We start from the raw sequence: 21757 nt of genomic DNA, 5'->3' as shown, positions 1-21757 counted from the left end.
GTTGACATTCAAAGCACCACCACCATTACCAGGGTCCCAGTTATCTGAAAGGGCTTCTAGTTCTGTACACTCCCATTTGTTCACTTCCATCTGCAGATGAAGGACTCCTAACAGTTCGCAGAATCTCCTTAACTTCCTCTGGGGCGCTAGTTTTTAGCCACGCTGCTCCCACTCTTTGGAACAGTCTGCCTCTAACAGTTCGAGAGGCCCTATCTCTGGTATTCTATAAAAACAGACTCAAGACTTACCTGTTTACCCAGGTATTTAATTAATGAACCACAACCTGTCTGGCATTTAATAATTACAGCACCGCCCCATCCTGTATTGCATGTTTCCTTGTGTTTGGCCTCATTTTTATAACCTAAATGTTTTCTTCTTTATCCTTTTTTTTTTTTGCTTTTTTTTTTTTTTTTGCAACTGAAGTGCTTTGAGTCCCATTAGGAGAAAAGCACTATATAAATAAAGTTATTGTTAAATGAATTTATTTTATAAAAATGTTTAACCAGGAAGTAATACATTGAGCGTTACCTCTCGTTTCCAAGTATATCCCGGGCACAGTTATAAAAAATACATGGTTACATTAAAGAACAGGGTTATACAGCCAAATCATGGACAGATAGAGTTGGAAAAAATTGGTACAGGGGATAAAAGGCTTGTGAGTTTTAGATTGGGAAAAAAAGCAGCTTTAAGATCAGTTTTACATCAGCAAACGGCTCACACCCTTTGGCTGTGCGCCTTTGGGGCAACGCAGATGCACACTGGGGTGGGTGGCTGAGATGCAATTCAGCTGTGAACAAGAGCTCTTTGTGTCCTCATGGCTCTGAATGGTCCATAAGATGCCTTACAGCTTAGCCCTCTTTAGTAAATATGGCCCTATGTATTTGCCACAGTGTGACAGCCAGTTCATACTTTCAGGGAACACCTTTAAGAACTGCCAGGCACGGGCTGCAGATGTCTAATTTGCCCTTAGCAATCTTATGTGGATGCGGTTGGTTGTCTATCCATGTAAAGGCAGCTTTCCTGACCTCGGGGGTCACATTTTATTTAGTCACTTAGCATGGTACTTTGTCACTTACCCAGCACTGATGGGCAGTTCACATCGCTCCATCATACTTTTTTTTTTTTTTATTCGGGGATAGTAATGTGCCAGCATACGCAGCAGCACAGTACAATGTGGGGCGTAAGGACAATACATACAAACAAGGAAACGATAGGGAGTGAGGTCCCTGCTTTGAGATTGATGACACAAGGATAGGTGGGGGTATCAAGCTGCTCAGCATGGTGTTAAAGCGGCAATCCCGAAGAAATAACGTATTTTGTTTATTTGTTTGAACCAGGGAGTCTTTTGGTGCTGAACTGCGTTATTTCTAGCTCCGGGGAGCTCCTGGTTTCTCCATATAATTACCTGTATAGTTACCAGTGTTCTTCCTGGACCTGTGAGATTTGTGGCCATGTTGGAAGTGGAGGCGAACACCGGTAACTGTTTAAGTATCACAGGAATAGAGGGGTCCCCTGAGCTAAACATTACACAGGTAAATTCCGAATGATCCCCCTGCTATGTAAAAAAAATCCTCTGGGATTACTGCTTTAACCTTGGGCTTGCCTAGTGGGTAATGAGAGGAGATTTGGGGTGGGTAGGCATAGCAGGTGAGAGGATATGCAGTGTGGGGCTGCAACAGGGAAGGGGGAATGGAAAAGTTAGCTATTGCAATAGTGGGAGGAGATACCGATAGTCATTGTTTGAAGTCCCAGAGTTAAATAATTGTAAGAGCTAAAAGTGAACGTTGGTGAACTTGCACCCTTAGCCTGCCCTTCAGCACCCACCAAAGGCGTCAATGGTAATGTAATCTGCAAAACCTACTTCAAAAGCACTGGGGGTGAGAGGTTATTTTTACTTTGTCAGTTTTCACCATGAAGTTAGAGCACTGAGCTGTTGGTGGCTCTTGTAAAAGCTGTAAAAATGTTACAACAAAAATTCAGTTATCAAATGAGTTTATTCAGAGTGCACACAGTGGAGAGAGCTTTTTGTTTTGAAGCTGTCTCCACTATGTGCACTCTGAATAAACTCATTTGATAACTGAATTTTTGTTGTAACATTTTTACAGCTTTTACACTCTTGAGGAGTGGAGTTGTCCACCCCTGAGTTGGAGGGAATAGTTTGTAGTTACGGTAGCATTCAGCAAATCTATACTAACAGCATTAGAATTACACAATACAGCAGTGAGACGTGTAGCAGTCAATTATTTCCCTATAAATTATATGTTCTCCTAAGTATCGGCACTATAACATCCAGGCTTACCGGCCACTTAGCTTGTTAACACAGATATAGTGAAAAAAGGACAGAATCGCGCTACTTCAGGTATAATGAATAAACGTGAAAAATGACTCCATTAGTGAATAAATAAAGTATAATTATACATCAAAATATGGTTTTCCCTGCAGCTCAGGTAAGTCTCTATCTCACCCAGAGAGAAGAAAACCGCCCAAGGAAAACTTATTGCCCTATAGCGCAAGAGAGAGAAAAGTAAAATAAAAGAGTGGAAAAAAAACTGGACACTTCCCCACTCCAAAATGTACAAGATTGTTCCTTGGGAAAGCCATGTATCTGAAGGTCAGTGGAATCAGCTTCTGGACATCACCTCTGTCACCCAGACTGCGACCTCGGAACGTTCGAGGCAAATCGAGACGAGGGAAACGGAAGCCCGCACACACAGCGTAACACAGCTTAATGTGTCTTTTAAAAAGGATTCAGATATGCACAGTGAACTCACATTATGTAAGTGTGAAAAGTGCTTTTGGAGTACCTCTGGCTCAGAAGAAACGGCGGATAGATATCAGCGCCGTGTCGTCCGACCCGATTTTACATCCGCGTTGTGCGATCTTTCGCCTTGCGGTACTGATTTCTGACTGTCGAAGTGAGAGCGAAACACATAGAGGGCTCATCGGTGTAGGACGAAAAACGTTTTGAAGTCGCAGTCTGGGTGACGGAGGTGATGTCCAGAAGCTGATTCCACTGACCTTCATATGCAGTACATGCTTTCCCCAAGGAACAATCTTGTGACTTCTACATTATAGAGTGAAGGAAGTGTCAATATTTTTTTTACAGATCACTTTTTGTTTTTTCTTTTTCTCTTGTGCTATAGGGTAATAACTTTTCCTTAACACAGGTATAGCCTTACCACCCTGTTAATTCACGGAAAACAAAACATTTTCCGTTTCGCAATTCCTTTTTCTAGTTCTTGACATTTTTTTTTCTTTGCCTTTCATTTATCAATTTCCTTTTTGTCGTTTTTTTGCCAATCTCTTTTTCCTCGTCTGCGTTCACGTTTGCTTATGAGTTGAACACGTCTTTGGTTTAATTTCCCATGCTGCAAAAATCGTTCTAAATTGAGTGTCTGTCTATCAGTTCTGCGCTCTTGCCTTTCTCAATAAGTGGCATTGCCGTAGCTGGTACCCTGAAACAGTCTGAAGTGACTGTCTTTCCCCATGTCTGATGTTCTTGACGTGACTTATTCTAGCATGCATATGATTCCAGCAGAATAAACTATAATTCTTATATTGTGTGCACAAGGGATCACTGCTGAGCTAATAATTGACACCACACCCTGACCCCCTCTTCTGAGCTTTTGGTGTTCATAACATATTTGTAACATTCCATGTTGGTTCCTCTTTTGATTTCCCTGCATAATTACATTAAAGTCTGAGAGCAGTAAGGGACAATGTGAAGGTGAATAGAGAATTGATTCGATGCAGAGTACCGTTGTGGCCATTTAAATCGGCCGTAAAACGCATAAGAATTGCTCTTTTCACAATCTCTATGTGGTCTTTTAATCCACTACGTTTCATTACCTTCTTTCCAGTGGGAGGAATCTACACGGTTATCCAGACAAAAGCAAAGATCACTACTGATGAATGGGGAGAAAACTACTTTCTGATTGGTCCCTACTTTGAACACAATGTGCGGACTCAAGTTGAGCTGATAGAGCCTCCAAATCCTGCCATCAAACGCACACTGGACTCCATGAACTCGAAGGGCTGCAAGGTGAGACCAGGCCATTTCCAGTGTCGCGACTGACTGTGTGACTATATACTCCTCCTATTATGAGCTCAAGAAATTGACCCTTTTTGTGCTGGTTTGCTAACCCTGTTTTCCTGCTCACTAGTCTTTTAGTTAAGTTCTAACAGGAGTAGCCATCTCCAGTCCTCCAGAGATGCCAACCAGTCAGGTTTTCAGGATATCGCTGCTTCAGCACAGGTGGCTCAGTCTTTGACAGAGCCACTGATTGAGCCACCTGTGCTGAAGCAGGGTTATCCTGAAAACCTGACCTATTGGCAGCTCTGGATGACTGGAGTTTGCTACCCCTGAGTTATAGGTTCCCACACAGGAAACCTCTTCAATCTGCATTCCTCTTTACTGCTATATTCAAGGCATACCTGCCGGCACTTCCAAGGTCTTGGTTCTGTGTTTAGTAAGAGATAACTATGCAATAAGCCTTATGTAAAGATTACTGCACGCCAGTGCTGAAATGCAGTCTTGCAAAACAGGCAGATTTTGATAGCAGTATAAAGGTTAACAAACTTGGTCACAGCACCAAATATGGCAATTTCATGCCTTTCAAAGCTATGAAGCATTATTCTAATGTTGTTTCTTGGATCTAAAGATAACGACATCCTGTCTTGTGGCAATGCCAATATATTGTCCTTTGACTCATCAAAACATGGATGGCATCTTTCCACCCCCTCCTGCCCTCTGCTTGTGTCTCCTTTTCCCCTGCTTGTCTCCGAGCTCAGAGGCACATAGTCATGCACTAAATTTAGCTTCCCTCTGCAGTGACCCTGTGTTATGTAGGGATTTAGTTTCTGTCCATGGAAAAGGTCAAGTCACCAATTCTGGACAGCATTTGTTTGAGGTCTCAAATTCCAGGGACTTTGCAGAGGATTGCAAGAACAGCGAGTTTGCTGGTCAGGGTCTGTCCTGTCCTCACAGCTGTGACAGTTTGGAGGTCAGGAAGTCATTGCAGAGGAGCTTTTCTGCCATGATGAGGTCACTGATGTCTCCGAGGCCTGAAATGGCAGTGATCAGTCTACATAATATAGTGATGATAATTGTACAGCCGAAATCATTTGAAGTGACTTTAATAGGTTGCGTTGCTTGTTTAAGACCGGTAACTTTCCACCTGTTGTAAAAGTGCATGTGTAATGACACTGCATGTCTCTGAACACGTCCAGTCTCCCAAATCTCATTCTTCTTGGAGACAATATCTCCAGTTGGCATAACCTTGCAAAGCGTGAAGCGATGACTTTGTGTATTGCTGACCCGTGGTGCTATCAAACCCAATGAACATCCGATAAATTGCTCCTGTATGGGTAACTGAGCCTGTTGCATAGTGCATCACCTATGGGCAGTGGGGCTCAGCAATAGTCATTTTTGGACAACCTTAATTTTACACTGTGATTTTGTGTGCTGAATGTAAACCATTGAAAATATACATGCCTATCCAGTAATGTTAAACGGTAACATAAACAGCGATGAAACCTATCTGGTTGTTCGTTAAGAGATTCCGTGTTTATTGCTCTACTAGAGAATAGAGATTCCAGCTGTAGCATTCTGTTACATACCTGGAGTTGGTTAAAGATCCTTAACCCCTTTGCTGCCAGAGGCTGGCAGTGCATTACGATTCAATGGTTGCAGTGCTGTGGCAGCAAAGGGATTTTGATCTAAACCTGTGGGACAACATACTGCTGACATTTCCTCTTGCTCAACCTCCAGCCTCGTCCCCACTGCTCACAGCTGCGCTCACGACGCAAACTAGATACAGCCCTCTATGGGGCCGGCCCCAGTCTGTGCGTGCGTGCGCATGATCAAGCGTGAGTGGGGCGACTACATTTTGAGAAGTCAAGAAATGTGACTACTGGCGCGATGGTCACGGTGGTGGTTCAGCCAATGAGGGCGAACCAGCTGCGTGACATCATGGCCACACTCCCGCCACGCCTCACCGTCGCCTCGGTCCTCAGATTGCTCGGCTGAAGGCCACGAGCGCCGCCAGGCACTCCGTTGCTCGCACATGCGCTCACTGGAGCTGTTAGCTTCAGCAACGCCTCCTACTGGAATGAGCAAAGGTCTCTGCAGAAGGTGCACCTGTAACTGCTGGGGTTTCCTGTTATAATGGCTTTAAAGAACAGCTGAGCAGATGGTTGTCTTTTTAAAAAAAAAAAAAAAAAATATGTATAGTTGCTTATGACTGAACTTTCTTTCTTGTTGATAACAGTTCACGAAGCTGTTAAAAAATGTTTTTTAAGTTAATATATCATTGCATTAATATGGTATTTCTGCCTGAATCCTATGGACATAGTTCTTAGCTGCAGTGCTTGAGCTTATTCAGGACACTTTCCATTTCATGCTTCTGTGCTGAAGTCATTTCTGGAAGAGTCTTGTCTGTAAAAATAAGGTAGCACTTCAATGTAATTCTGCTTTTATAACCTCAAACGCCTGTTCTTTGCTTTGTCGGTGGATTCAACATGTTTAACAGTTTGTTACATCATTGTGTTTGAGTTGCTTGTGTACTCATTCGGGTTAAAGTATTTGCTATTTGGACATACAGTTATTGCACAGTGGCATGTTGTGAGCAGGTCAGATGAGGCACAGAAGTATTTTTTTGTTGTTGTTGCAAAGTATCTTTTATGAGTTTTGTATGTATTTCCATGGCAACAGAAGCTACCCAACTCTGCTTAACATCTTCAGTATCGGTGATATACAAAACTCCTGTTACATTCTCAATGTACATTAAAAAATAAAATAAACATACAACAAGCCACAGAAAAGATAGCCAGTCTCTGTACATACTGATGTCCAAGTGAAGCAGGAGTAGGATTCAGAATATCCTCCAATAAATACACTATATTTGAAAAATAAATAGCTTGTACATACTGGACTCACCTATGCAATGGCATATACTGTAGCAATCGTAGCCACTCTTCCTTCCCTTCTAAAGATGTCAGGCACTATATTAGTGATGCACAATATAAAGGCTTGTTGACTTTCGAGGAGGAGTCGCTCTCTGACCACATCAATGACCTGTTGCATCTTTGGTCCTCTTCTGCTGCTCTGACAGCCATTTAGTGAACCCTCGAGCCGAATCTTCGCCGATTGGTCACAGGAGAACGGATCGATCGGCAACTTGGCTAATTACTCATCATTGTGTGGATTGTATTGATGCACATATTAAAGGGAAAAATAAATAAAACGGCAGCTTGGACTCTAAAGAACACTATAATTATATTGTGAAATTCTGAGGAGCCCCAACCCTCTCTAATAGCGCGCCTGAAATCAAATGTATTGTAAATTCTTCTGTATTTGGTACAATTTTCAAATGAGTAGAAAATTGCAGGGAACTCTTTAGGGGTTTCTGGGGAACCCAATGGTTCCTAGGAACCCCTTTTGACGAACAATGCTTTAGATCATTGACGGCAGCAGGTGACCCTCGGGGGCTTCACTTGTGGCCCCCAACCTCTGGCTGCCGCAACAGCAGCCTGCTCGGCCTCATCTTTGCAGCGGGAGTGGGGGATTGGAACTTCTCCCCACTCCCTCAGCTGCGTAATGACAGTGTTTTGATAGATATTGCCCGCTACCTGTGATCGAAATATAGATATATCCAGGGCTCGACAAAGTCTTTAAAAAAAAACACCCCCCCCCCCAAAAAAAACTCCAGCACTCGCATGTCTTACCGGCGGTATCTCCCGGCATTCTCCGTCTTCTCCCCTGCAACTTTGACTGTTTCCCCTGCAGCTCCTGTTAAAATGACCGCGTTGCGTTAAATGACGCCGTGTTGCCTTGGCAACGTGACTCCACGTGACGTTGTGACTCCGCAGCTAAGCATTCGACAGTGCGAAAAAAGCACTCTCCCTCGAGCCCGGGATATATCTATCAAGTTGCCTACCAGTGCTTTTTCAGAGGTTCCGTACACCACATGTTCTGATTGGCCTACATTCTGGGCATTTGGAATTAGAATTAGAATCAGTAATAGCAAACATTAGAATAAAAGACTAATTAAAACAAATTTAACTTGCAGTAGTGGTCATCTCCAGCGCCAACTGAGGCATTAATAACCAGGTGACCTCATACTTTTTATATTTAGTTTTTATTGATTTTTCACTTGTATAATAGAAACATTTGTATACATTTTTACAGATATAATGGCAAAATAGAAAACATTACATTGAGCATTAAAGTACATTTAGGTCACTTCCATTGTTCCTGCATATAGAGTTATGCTGTTGGCAAGAGAGAACTCCAGTCTTTTTATAAGAGTTATATTTTGTAGGGATACCGGTTTCAAAAAATGGCTATTATCTGTCTGTGTGTATCTAGTAAAGGACTCCCGTATAATAAAGTATTTCCATGGTTTCTCTTTGTTTAAAGATGTACATTTCTCCATAGCCACCAATTTCCAAACTCTATTATACCATGAGGTAATGGGTGGGGACCCCTAGAATTGACAATAAAAGGATACATTCAATTTGGCCGCACACAGCAGAAGGGTAATAAGAGTCTTCCTCTTGCTAGAGCATCCGCTGGGTAGGTCATTTCAAATAAATACTTTGGGGTCAAGTGACTTCCTGGATGAAGTCTCTACTTTCCTGAGAAGAGTTTTTGTAGAGCATGCGTGCCTTTTTAGTACTCTCTCTACCGGAACATGAAATGCAGTGCACCAAATGCTGACCGGGGTCTGATCGTGTAGTTGTAGTAGATCCTGAGTGGAATGTATAAAAAAAAATACAATTTCAGTAGATTCACATGCCTGTTCAATAAACTCCGTCCCCCCCCCCTCCCCCACACACACATCTAGTGGAGTGCTCGCTGCTATTCTATGTTTATTTTAAAAAAAAATTATAGTCTCTCTTCTTTCCAGTATGAATGAATGAATAATGGGGCATTCCCCTGAGCCTGTCTCGTGTAAGCCGAGCCAGATCAAGTAGTGGCATTATTCCAAATCCTGCCCCAGGCCACAATTCTCCATTCATTTGTGAACCAATGGTAAAAAAAGGTACTAGGGAGCTCTCTCTAACCAGATTACAAATGTAACCAATAGAATAATAAAACACTTATAATACCACTGTGATCGAGGACGCCCTCGTATACCTCAATACTGGTACAGTATGCGCCTTCAGAGTCCAATGTCCGCAGCTCGTTTTGAACCAATGTCCTGTTCCCAGGCGAGTTGGTATTTATGTTTTTGTAACGGCTGTGGAGTTCAATAATAAATGTATAAATCCATGATATGAGACCATTCGTTCTTACACTTTTTGGTCAGAAAAACTTCAAAAGGTTTGAGGGGTCTAATGCCTGTACATTTATTAAAACGCAACGTTTTATTTTAGAAGTATACTAAAAAATGTAAACTATGAACTAGCGTCAGTTGCACATGTTGGGCTTAAAATTAAAAGGGTTTGAATGATTTCTTTAAACTAAGAGAGAAGTAGCACGTTCTAATCCTTTTGGGCTGAAGAATCCGGAGCAGAGGGACTTTAGCCAAGAATGCCCCTGTACTCTGTTTTTAATTGTGGAATCTGCAACTTCCACTCATCTGCAAGCTTAAAATCCACATATACCGTAAAGAGAAGGTAGATGCATTTGGAAAGGGTTTTTTATATTGTGGTATTAAAATATTGATTACAGACCTGTCATTTTGTCATGGTTGCATGGCTTTTCCCCTCACACCTATAGTTATAAAGTTTAAAATGTACTAGATTTTTTTGTTAGAAACCAGTTAACACTTGTTTGTATTGTATGTCTTTATTTATATAGCGCCAAAAGTGTACTCAGCGCTTCACAAAGAATACAGTTCAGGGAATTATAATAATACAATAAGTGCAGCAAAATCAGACAATAGGAAAGGAAATGCCTGCCCCGAAGAGCTTACAATCTAAGAGGTATGTTGGGAGACTTGCAGACACAGCAGGTGAGGGAATAAGTGCAGTAGATACCAGTGCTTGGTCACAATGGGTGGTAGGAGTGACTGAGTGTGGGACAGTAACCATGAGTGCAGGCTATTGGGATGCTTGATTTTGGGGCAAGTTTTAAGGGTAGTCAGTATTAAAATGAGAAGGTTAATGATTGAAAGATTTACAGAATGATTCCCTGTTGGATAAATATTTTCCGTAACTCCCATGCGTAGTTCCCCATTTCAATATCATTTTCCCTTTTGTGTATTCCTACAATACTTCATCTTCTTACAGCTCAAGTTTTTTTTATTTGAAACACTCTGAACATCAGTTTACATAAACGGTTCCTTTCCTGTGCAGACGCTCTCTTACAATATTTAGCATCCTCCCCGTGACCAATAGGAAGCAGAGCTGCAAGCGAAGAAAACCAGGAGAACAATAGAAATCCGAGTATTTCAAGGATTACCACTGAAAGGGAATAGCGTCGCATTCAAGCTAATTCTAACACTGGCTACAACCTTGTGTACAATTATTTTTATTGCTTTTTCACTGTTGCTTTAAATCCTTTCGTATTACTGTAGATGCACCACTAGCAAAGTAAATCCTTTTTTTTTTTTTTTTTTAAGGCAAAAGTAACTTGACCAGGGTTGCGCAGGGAGCCACGAGCTCTTGTTTTAGATCTCTGCTGCGCCTCCTGATGGATTGAGTTCCTTTTTTTTTTCCCCACAGGTGTACTTTGGTCGTTGGTTGATTGAAGGGAGCCCATATGTCATTCTGATCGATATTGCAGCAACCGCCTGGAGTCTTGACCGCTGGAAGACAGAGTTGTGGGACAGCTGTGACATCGGCATCCCATGGTATGACCGGGAAGCCAATGATGCCGTCCTGTTTGGCTTTCTTACTGCCTGGTTCTTTGGTGAGGTGGGTAATTGAGCCTGGATGGGCCTGTAATGTATTTTTTCTCTCTCTATTTCTAATTGTCTGAACTCGTTGGCCATATCTATAATGTTTGTAGTTACCAACCATCTTGGCCAGACACTTCTCCTCCTGTCTCTGCAAAACTCCCAGCAGATCTCATTGAAGATATCTGAGCTTTTTGGAGCAGGTCAAATGGAAACGCTGACTCTGAGATGCATATTAAAAATTTAATTTAACGGCAAATAAGATGACCGCGGTACTCATGCATTTATTATTTATTTCTCTGTCTTTCAGTTTGCTGCCCAATGTGATGAGAAGCCCTTTATCCTCGCTCACTTCCACGAGTGGCTCTCTGGTGTGGGATTATGTTTGTGCCGTGTACGCAAGCTCCCAGTGGCTACTATATTCACAACACATGCCACACTTCTTGGGCGGTACCTGTGTGCTGGAAGCGTGGACTTTTACAACAACTTGAAAACGGTAAAGGCGGGCACACCGGGATCCAGGATTATTTCTGGGGGGCACACCGGGATCTAGGATTATTTCTGGGGGGCACACTGGGATCCAGGATTATTTCTGGGGGGCACACAGGGATCCAGGATTATTTCTGGGGGGCACACCGGGATCCAGGATTATTTCTGGGGGCACACCGGGATCCAGGATTATTTCTGGGGGGCACACCGGGATCCAGGATTATTTCTGGGGGGCACACCGGGATCCAGGATTATTTCTGGGGGGCACACCGGGATCCAGGATTATTTCTGGGGGGCACACCGGGATCCAGGATTATTTCTGGGGGGCACACCGGGATCCAGGATTATTTCTGGGGGGCACACCGGGATCCAGGATTATTTCTGGGGGGCACACCGGGATCCAGGATTATTTCTGGGGGGCACACCGGGATCCAGGATTATTTCTGGGGGGCACACCGGGATCCAGGATTATTTCTGGGGGGCACACCGGGATCCAGGATTATTTCTGGGGGGCACACCGGGATCCAGGATTATTTCTGGGGGGCACACCGGGATCCAGGATTATTTCTAGGGGGCACACCGGGATCCAGGATTATTTCTGGGGGGCACACCGGGATCCAGGATTATTTCTGGGGGGCTCACCGGGATCCAGGATTATTTCTGATTTTTGCAGATTGTAATGTTTTTTATTTGTCAAAATTGGGTGTTGCATCTATGATTTGTAGCGCAAATACAGAGAGGATAAACAAGTAGGAGTGGCTATTTAAAGGTCAGTGCCTACTAGGACTGGTATACTAATGGCAGTGACATGTTGAAGGGATTAAATGTGGGTGATTTTATGTTTTTAGCAAATTCAGACATCTATAAGTATATACAGTATTTTAAATGATTGTAAACTTGAGAAGCCGAGACATGAGATGGGTTTGATTTCCTCTGGCCTATGAACCTTTTATGTCATAATTATGTGGTCAACAAGGGTTTGCACAGGCAATCTCAGCCCCTTCCTCTCCCTCACTTATTCTCTCTCTGATAGGACAGGATGGGATAAGGGTAGAGGAAACGCATGATTGACAAACACCTCCCCGTTCAGAGTCACCCAAAGGAAAATACGTGGTACCTAACTTCCGAATAAAACAAAAGCAAAACACATTGCCCCTTTGAAGTATAAATTGTGCTAATACTTTATTAATAAGACATGTAAAGCTTCATGGTTTTTCTTTCTCTTCATTGTTGCATACAGAACACCTACAAGCTCATATTGAACCCCCAAAATACCCACAACATATATATATATAAGCATATAAGTTTCACAGAGGAGTGCTACTGAGCATGGCAATATATATTAAAACCAGAGACATAACATAAAACACAGACAAAGCTCAGTGCACATCCAGAAAAACTTATATACGGTACAGTGCCTAAATATATATGTATAAATAAAATGGTCTTTTAGTTTAACATTTTGGTCAAATTGTTGTAAGCCCTTGAGCCAAATGCACGGTAGACCACGTTTCAAGGGTCCCTACACTAATATAAATTCTTAATAACCTGTGCATTGCCAGGAAGAATGATTTATAATAAATCTGTCAATATAAGTTGCAAAAGTTCTAAGTCTGATTGAAGCTTTTATTAACTTGTACATTACCAGGAAAAGCACTCTGTAATAGATTTGTCACAATCACACTGCATGCAGGCAAGTTCCCCTGATGGTGGGAGATGCCATGGAGTGAGCTTTTAACCATTTAAATGTGGGAGGGAGTGAGCTTCAATTAGATAGGAGGTTGCCACCCTCCAATCAGCCAAGACTAGCATTGTTGCATGAAGATATACATATAACTTAAACCGGGGAGTGGCCAACTCCAGTCCTCAAGGGCCACCAACAGGTCAGGTTTTCAGGATATCCCTGCTTCAGCACAGGTAGAGCAGTCTTCGATTGAGCCGCCTGTGCTGAAGCAGGGATATCCTAAAAACCTGACCTGTTGGCGGCCCTTGAGGACTGGAGTTGCCCCCCCCCCCCCCCGACACAAACGTTTTCGCAAAATGGGCCCAGAATCGGGGATGGAAACGCTACATTTATTTTCCTTTGAAACCGTTTGACCAGTGTGTAACATCTTTCTGAGATTTAATGGATGGAACAAAACCCTCAGGGTTAAATGACACTTGGACATCGTACAGAAGAATGAGAACCGTAAGGAGGCAATCCAAGCCGCTTAAAAAAATAAATATATATACATCTGTTTTTTGTTTTGATATATGCAGCCTTTACCTATGATATACCTTTTATTGAAAATGAATTGCCTAAGCTGCCGTTCGATTCGTTCTCCTGTGATCGATCAGCAAAGATCCTGTTTCCCAGGGTTGACTAAATGGCCGTCTTTCAGTTTCAAATCAATCCTTCAGTCAGTGTAACTCAGCAGCTACAATGTATCCTTATATTACTAAGGTAACATTATCTATTGTTACAGTTTGCAACTCAAACTGCTGGGAATATTGGCAACAGATTATCACAAACAGGAAAGTGTTGCAAAGATCTTGCACTGCTGGGGAGGTGGGCTAAACCTGCTATAGAAATCAAAGGATGCTCAGTACTGTATATTAAAACAAATTAAAAATGGCATTGAGATGAATTAAAAAAAAAAAAAAAGGGTAGTAATATAATCTAATATTACCAGACTGATTTATTTAAACAAATACATGTAGGATATTGCTCTTATTGCTCCTTTAAATGGGAAGTAATTCTTACAAATAAGGGAGAATGAATATTATTTGCACTCCTATTAGTTGATGTTTTGTCATTATGTATTCTGGTTATGCAGTGGCAAAAAAGGACATTTTATATACTATAAAAACGATTTGCTTGTCTGTGCGTGTATTGTGGTGTGCACAATGAATGATGGTAACATGGCAAGGAACAGTTAAGGGGAAGCCCTGTGTCTCTAGTGCCTGTCACCAGAGATCTGCAAGACCCCTGTAGGCAGCGCCTCTGAACTCATAAGTATTTACTGGTGAAATGCTGTTTGCAGTTTAACGTGGACAAGGAGGCCGGGGATCGTCAGATCTATCACCGATACTGCATGGAACGAGCGGCTGTCCAGTGCAGTCATGTCTTCACCACTGTGTCTCAGATCACTGCCATAGAAGCTGAGCATCTGCTGAAACGCAAGCCTGGTAAGAAGGAGAAGACCCAAGTCCCAGCGCTATGAATCTTGCACACACCAGCCAGTGTCCCGTGTACATCCTTATTGCTAGGGAAACTTGGAATAGATTCTAGGGTGCTAAGGAAAGGGTTGAGCCAGTGTCTCCCAACAATATTGTTTTGTCCTGCCATAATTAAAGAACAAAACTTCATATACCACCACTTGTAGAAGTAATCGTATTGTAAATACTTATTTTATGGGGTGTAGTTATTCTCTGACCTGCAAAATTATGAGGCTTTCAAGCCACACAAGTGATCTATATGATTTGTTTTAAATTTTCCATATCACAGGTTGGGAGTTGCTTGGGTAAACCATATGAAGCGCGATGCTTCCTAAAACATGTCTCATTATCTTATATTATCTTTATTTTTTATCATCTCAAATGTTATTGTAAAGCTTCATATAAAAAAAACATAAGGGGTAGAGAATGTATAAAAGGGAATAAAGCACAAAGGGAACACTAAAAAAACCCACAAGGTTACAGCGTTTAAACCATAAACACATTACATTAAAGGTCTCAATGGGTCCAACCATACAGTAGGTACTTATCACTATCCGTGGTGCTTGGTCCAAGACCCCGGACGATGATACCATGCTCTTCGCAACAACATTTCCCTCACAAGTCCAAGAGTTAATTAAATAAACTTGGGTGAATTAAAGGCTATGGATGTCCCCATGACTCTAATTATATTTTGAATATAATATTTGGGAAATTAGCTACACCTATATAAGTTCTCCATTATTCCCAAACACCTATACATTTGAGTAAAGAGTCTGTTCGTATACTGGTCCGCTTTCTTTTCCATTACGAAAACTTTCCATATCCTAGCTCTAATTTGAGCCACGGATTGGGCACTGTGCTTCTTCAATTCCGCTGCTATCTCACATCACGTTGCTGAATAGATATGAACTATAAGTTTATTCTCTCTCTCTTACCGAGCGTATCATTGGGTTTCCACAATAAGGTCTACCAGGGATCCAATGGGAAAGAGACATCTAAGATTTGTGCACTATCGTCCACGATTCCTTAATTCTCTTCATTGCTACAACTGCCAGGATGTCCTCCCAGTCTTCTGGATCTAATTCTACCCCCTCTTCCTATTTAGACACAAAGCGTGGTTTAACTACTCGCTCAACTAGCGAGATGAGCTTGTATACATAGGAAATGTAATCCCTTCTGGTGTTCCTTAACCATACATAAATCCTCAAACTGTGTAAGGTCTAAAAAAAAAAGGGACTTTAGACTTAGTTGAAGAAACCTAAAAAAATTCAAGGTGTTGAAGTCCCAAGCTTCTAGCCCAATGTTCAAACGGCCTAACCACTTTATTTTGCCACAGATGTCAAATTCTCTTTACCTCCTCCCCCATCCCCTACTCAACATTTCTCGAAAAGATAGACCCGGAAAAGAAATCCAGATTATTACACAATGGCTGCATAGGGGAATTCTTGGTTGTAACTGGAATTCTTTAGCTTAACAGAGTGTCATATTTATAATGAGTGAGTCACTGTGGACAGGTGGGGGGGGGGGGGGAGGTTATGTATATCAGGGTTGATCTCGAATTGTCAGCCAACGCAACATGTCCTGGTCTATTGCTGGAAGGGACATAGAAATAGAATCTATCCAGCACTTCCTATTTTGCGGTGGATGCTATTAGACGAGCTGGCTCAGATGTGCCTCCCTATCATAAGACATTGGGTTTGGTACTGCTAGTCCACTTTTTTTCTTAATTCAACTTCATGCCTCTCCCCCCCCCCCCCCCCCCCATTGCTGTCTGTTTCTTTTGTTCCTTCTCCATCCCATGTTTCTTTGTATTACTTATTTGGTCTCTCTCTTTTTTTTTTTTTTTTTTGACCTCTTGTTGTCTTTCTTCCACTATCCCCCTCATTTTGTCTTTTTTTCTCTTCCTCCTAAATACAGACGTAGTGACCCCCAATGGCTTGAATGTAAAGAAGTTTTCCGCCATGCACGAGTTTCAGAACTTGCACGCACAGAGCAAGAACCGTATCCAGGAATTTATCCGGGGCCATTTCTATGGGTGAGGCTTTCGCTTGTTCAGCCAGTCTGTTTGTTTGACTTCCCTTGATGCAGTAACTGTCATGCTGGGATCTAGGTCAGGGCTGCTCAACACCAGTCCTCAAACTCGCCACCCCACCTCCCCAAACAGGTCAGGGTTAAAGTATTTCCCAGCTTCAGCACAGGTGGCTCAGTCAGAGGCTCACTCGAAGACTGAGCCACTTGTGCTGAAGCAGGGACTGATTGAGCCACTTGTGCTGAAGCTGGGATATCCTGAAAACATGACCTGTTGGGTGTGGGAGGCTTGAGGATTGGTATTGAGCACCCCTGCTCTAGGTCCCTTAGTTGCTTACTTATCCTTCAACTGTGAACGTGACTATCTTTATTGCCAACCTGCTCCGGCTGTAGCCCTATCACTGCCTGGCTGTCAGTTTCACTCTTGCTCACTGTCTTAACCTTCTTCCGACGAGAGGGGCCTACAATGTAAAGTACGAGGAAAAAACCTCCAGAGGGTTAAATTGTAATGCAGAAAGACGGTGATCAAAAGAGACAATATAATTAGCCTTGTTAGTAAGTGGCATCAAAATGATAACCTCGGTGAGTCCACATTTCCCTTCTGGTGGCTTCTATGGAAGCCTCTTTCCCAGCTTGGTAGGAGGGGGTGTAAAAAAAAAAATGTATTATAATTCCTGATTTATTAAAATTCCTGATTATTAATTTCCTTCTCTTCCCTTTTCACTGCAGACCTCCCACCAGAGAGGGTGTTATTCATCTGTCTTCTCATTCTGTTCTGTGCTTCCTCCTTTCAGACACCTAGACTTTAATTTGGATAAGACTCTGTTTTTCTTCATCGCTGGGCGCTACGAGTTCTCAAACAAAGGAGCGGACGTATTCCTGGAGGCCCTGGCCAGGCTCAACTACCTGCTCAGGGTAAGGCGAGCAGGGGTGGGGTTGAAAGGAGTAGTGATTGTCCTGAGATCTATATCACCCGTGGTTATCTACTCCCCAGGCTAATCAGAGTGACATTACCATCGTCGCCTTTTTCATCATGCCAGCAAGGACCAATAACTTCAATGTGGAAACTCTGAAGGGTCAAGCAGTACGGAAACAGCTGTGGTGAGTACATCAGTATATGGGGATTGAAGTAAGGGAGAGTGATGTTTAATACCACAGTGACCGCTAGTATCACACAGGTAAGTGGAGGAATAGCGGTTCCTCATTTTCAGAGGCTTTGTTTCACGCTTGATCTCCTTTCATGTTAACACTGCCTTCACTTTGACGAATACACTCCAAAACAATACTTTTATTAAATCGGTCCAACTTGTACACCGTAAAATGAAATAGTGGTCATTTTTTTTAACATTTTGCAAAGTGTGTCCTGAAATACTTTCATCTCCATAAATACAATGGCATCACTTAATTTTATAACCAAGTTTGTGCTTTTGTAGCCTAGAAGCGAAAGTTCCAGTCTTTAAATGTGTATTGTATTGATACAGATCAGAGGGTCAAAACATTGTCCCTGTGGTTTAATAACTCACATTCTATGGCAGTGTGATCATTATATATTAAAAAGAATACGTGTGTATATGTAGGTATTGTATTTACCACATTTGTTTGTACAACAGACAAACGTTTCCCAGCGTAGCTGAACAAATGATTCACAAAGAGTCCCATGCTGATACCTAGACCTATTGTGTGTGCATCCCAAAAGTGTCCTTTTAGTACTTAATCAAAGCAAAGACCTAATGAACAGCACTGCTAGGTTCTGACCACTAGAGGTCTCTCTCGCACTACTAGTGCATTACTTGCTTTGTAGCACGTAAGGCCAGGGCCCCGCTGGCTACTGCAGCGCCCACAGGGACAAGAGCCGCCACACAATGGGGCCGGGCTAGCTGCGAGGGGGGGGGGGGGGCGCTGCACAGCGCCGACAGTTTTTCCTGCTCTCAAGAGAATTGAGATCAGGACTCACGACGGAGCGCTAGGCCACGCACCCTGGCGGTTCAGCCAATGAGGGCAAACCTTCCCGGTGACGGCCACGCCCCCCCTCCCCCTGTCTTTCCCCCTGCAGCTCACTGCAGACCGGGGGACTCTGCTGCCCGCGCCGCCAGCCTGGCAGACGCGCAGGCAGCGGGGCCGTAGCCTAATAGGTTTTTATGCAGCCTTGTAAACCATCATGTCATCCTGTGCCTACCTGGACTGGGAAGTGAGAGCCCTGTGGAGGTCTCTGTGGCTATGACTTGGCTCTACCATAGACATGACTGGCCGCTTTGGTCACGCTTTGTTCACTCGCATTCTTTGTTTTGTCTTTGTTTGTTTGTATGTATGAATATCTTTATTTATATAGCACCATCCAGGTACTGTGCATAGCGCGTCACAGCAGTAACACACGTGACATAATATTATAAGACAAAATAGGAATAAGCGCTTCAGACATGACCGTAACAATAGGAACAGGTTTCCCTGCCCCGAAGCGCTTACAATCTAAGTGGTAAGTAGGGAGAACTTACAGAGACAGTAGGAAGGTGATCTGATCAGTGCATCTGCAAAGGGCTAGATCAGTGCATCTGAGATGTATAGTATCAGCCAGCGGAGCTATCCATATGTTTCGTTAAGGAGGTGAGTTTTAAGAAGGGTCCTAAAGGTGAATAGAGAAGGTGCCAGTCGGAGATTGAGGGACACTGCAGAGGTGTGGGGCAGTGAGTGAGACGTTTTAGGCGGGAGAGGGCTTTCCACATCCTTGTGGAAAAAGCAAGAGTCAGGACGGAGATGTAAGGCGGAGCCAAAGGGTGTAAAGCTTTTATAAGTGAGGAGGAGAATTGTGCATGGTTAATATGGTTCCTTCTTTTTGTAGTTACTCCTAAACCTAATGAAGCAGCTGGTAACATTGATCATTCTTCGTGTGCTATTGTCTCTCTCCAGGGATACGGCCAATGCAGTAAAAGAAAAGTTTGGAAAGAAGCTGTACGAGTCGCTACTAGTGTGAGTGTCATTATGGTGTTTGACAATCTGTTTACAACGCTAGTGTAAATGCCTTTCTGCCCACGAGAGACCATTAATATTAGTTGGTAAGAGCTGTACAAAAAAAAAAAAAAAGACTTGCAATTGTATTTTAGATTTCAACATGAGGCAGCAATATGGGATTTGGGATATAATTTATGACCCTGGAAGTGTCTGACAGATTGAAATACATGGAGATTCTTGACTAATGTCTCTGCTGCTGCTTTTATGGCGACCATGTATTCTCCTCCCTGTTTCTTCTTCATCAGGCAGCACCAAGGAAGAGAGCAGAAGAAGCACACGCCATATAAATGAGTATTGCATTTAATGTATTGAACTTCAGCCTCTCTGATACATCCAGGGTCACAAATAGTCCCCCCCCCTCTCTCCCACCACTAAATCAAACATGGCTGCATCCCGATACTAGTGTATATCATTTGCCATGAAGACTCTGGCTCAGAAACCATAGGTTTCCTGAATGCAATGACACTTTCACACTTGTGACAATGTAATACCCTGAAGTATGTTCCCTCCATGCACTATTTGCAAGGGACTTCCACTTCTATTTTGAATTTAGAACATTCATATTTTTTATGTTCTGATAATAAGACCTTGACCAACATAATACATTCATGGGCCTATTGACAACCAGCTCTTATGTGATAAGAAGGGACCTCACTGGGATTACCTGGAAACTCGTTGGGTTTCATTTCTAGGTGTGCCATGCATGGGACGTAAGACTTTCTCTGAGCGTTATCGGTGCTGTGTCAAAAAACAAACACACATTGGAGTATTGGAATTGCTCAATCTGATAACCCGTTCCTGAAACAAAGTTTTTTTTCTTTTTACTGGTAGAGGTTGATTGTTGATCGTTTATCATTTACATTGCAGAGGGAATTTACCAGATATGAATAAGATGCTAGATAAGGAAGACTTCACTATGATGAAGAGAGCCATTTTTGCTACCCAGGTAATGTAAATGGAAAACAGGGAGGATCTGTGCATTGCATGCTCCAGATACAAACAGGTTACACAAATGCCTGATCTGCAAATGTCTTTAAATCACCAGGCACATAGGGATTTATTGAATATATTTTCTAGAATTTGCAATGCTGGAATGGGATGCATTGGAATGCTGGATAATTATATAATCTCTCCACAGCGTCACTCGTTCCCTCCAATCTGCACCCATAACATGTTGGACGACTCCACAGACCACATCCTGAGCACAATTCGAAGGATTGGTCTATTCAACGGCAGCTCTGACCGTGTGAAGGTGAGAGAGAACACACCATGTGTGCCACTGCATGGCCAGGGTACCCAGCATTGAACACACCTGTTCAGGCTTGGTCAAACAAACACACTCCCTGCCCATCTCTGTTTCCTACAATGCTCCACCGTCAGACCATATTCACACTTCTACTTTAACGATTATGCCTGCACTTTTTCTTTCTTTATGTTAATGGAATGGCACATACAATGTACCTACTTGTTGTTTGTAATATTCGGTAGTTTACTAGTACTAGTGTTTCCTAGTAACACATTATCTTGTTTGCCCATATCCTGAGGTGTATCTATGTGATTTATTTACCCTATACATTTTGTCCATCATATTTGGCACCTGTGTATTTATTTATAAAATGTTTTACCAGGAAGTAATACATTGAAAGTTACCTCTCATTTTCAAGTATGTCTTGTGTAGGCAACTATAGAGGCAACTGGGTATCAACCATATATTGTCTTCTCCTACCTACGACGAGGTCTCCTGGTGTCTGCATATGGCTTTGTCTGCATACAGCCTGGTGCTTAGAGGTTTACATACTTAGGCCCCCCGGCCATTTTTGCCTCCACCTGTCTCTTCCGTTCGACGTTCTCAGCTCTGGGGATTTTAGCCATTCATTTTTAACATCACTGTGTATACTCATTTTTTTTCTGCGTTTTTGAAATACTATTAAAAGTTTATTATTTTTTGATTTTACGTTCAGATTGGTCTTCTAGATATATACCTTCTGGTTTGCTTATGGACTAGGTAGTGTGTTCAGCTAACTCCAGTGGATCTGTATATCCCATTATCCATACACTCTTATTTTTGTCTCTGAGTGCGCATTAAAGGGACTACTGTGACCTTCTGGTCACTTCTTCAGTGTTTGTATCAGTTCATATTTCCCTGTGCACCGGGACATTTTATCTTAACTGTGTGTCTTGTGGCATGAGCG

The 21757-nt window shown here is 42.6% G+C and overlaps 1 protein-coding gene across 1 annotated transcript in view; it reads left to right on the top strand.

Moving 5' to 3' along the window:
* The window catches only part of GYS1 (glycogen synthase 1), a 33168-nt gene that overhangs the window by 5900 nt on the left and 5511 nt on the right, over positions 1 to 21757 (top strand). The window contains exons 2-11 of the mRNA XM_075605622.1: positions 3861 to 4042; positions 10672 to 10863; positions 11155 to 11340; positions 14357 to 14501; positions 16449 to 16566; positions 17354 to 17474; positions 17554 to 17660; positions 19464 to 19523; positions 20433 to 20511; positions 20704 to 20817. Of these exons, the coding sequence (XP_075461737.1) occupies positions 3861 to 4042; positions 10672 to 10863; positions 11155 to 11340; positions 14357 to 14501; positions 16449 to 16566; positions 17354 to 17474; positions 17554 to 17660; positions 19464 to 19523; positions 20433 to 20511; positions 20704 to 20817 (1304 nt within the window). The remainder of the gene's footprint in view (positions 1 to 3860; positions 4043 to 10671; positions 10864 to 11154; positions 11341 to 14356; positions 14502 to 16448; positions 16567 to 17353; positions 17475 to 17553; positions 17661 to 19463; positions 19524 to 20432; positions 20512 to 20703; positions 20818 to 21757) is intronic.

The sequence above is a fragment of the Ascaphus truei genome, chromosome 6, assembly GCF_040206685.1.
Source record: "Ascaphus truei isolate aAscTru1 chromosome 6, aAscTru1.hap1, whole genome shotgun sequence".
Taxonomy (NCBI): Eukaryota; Metazoa; Chordata; class Amphibia; order Anura; family Ascaphidae; genus Ascaphus; species Ascaphus truei.
This window is presented reverse-complemented; position numbering and strand designations above follow the sequence as displayed.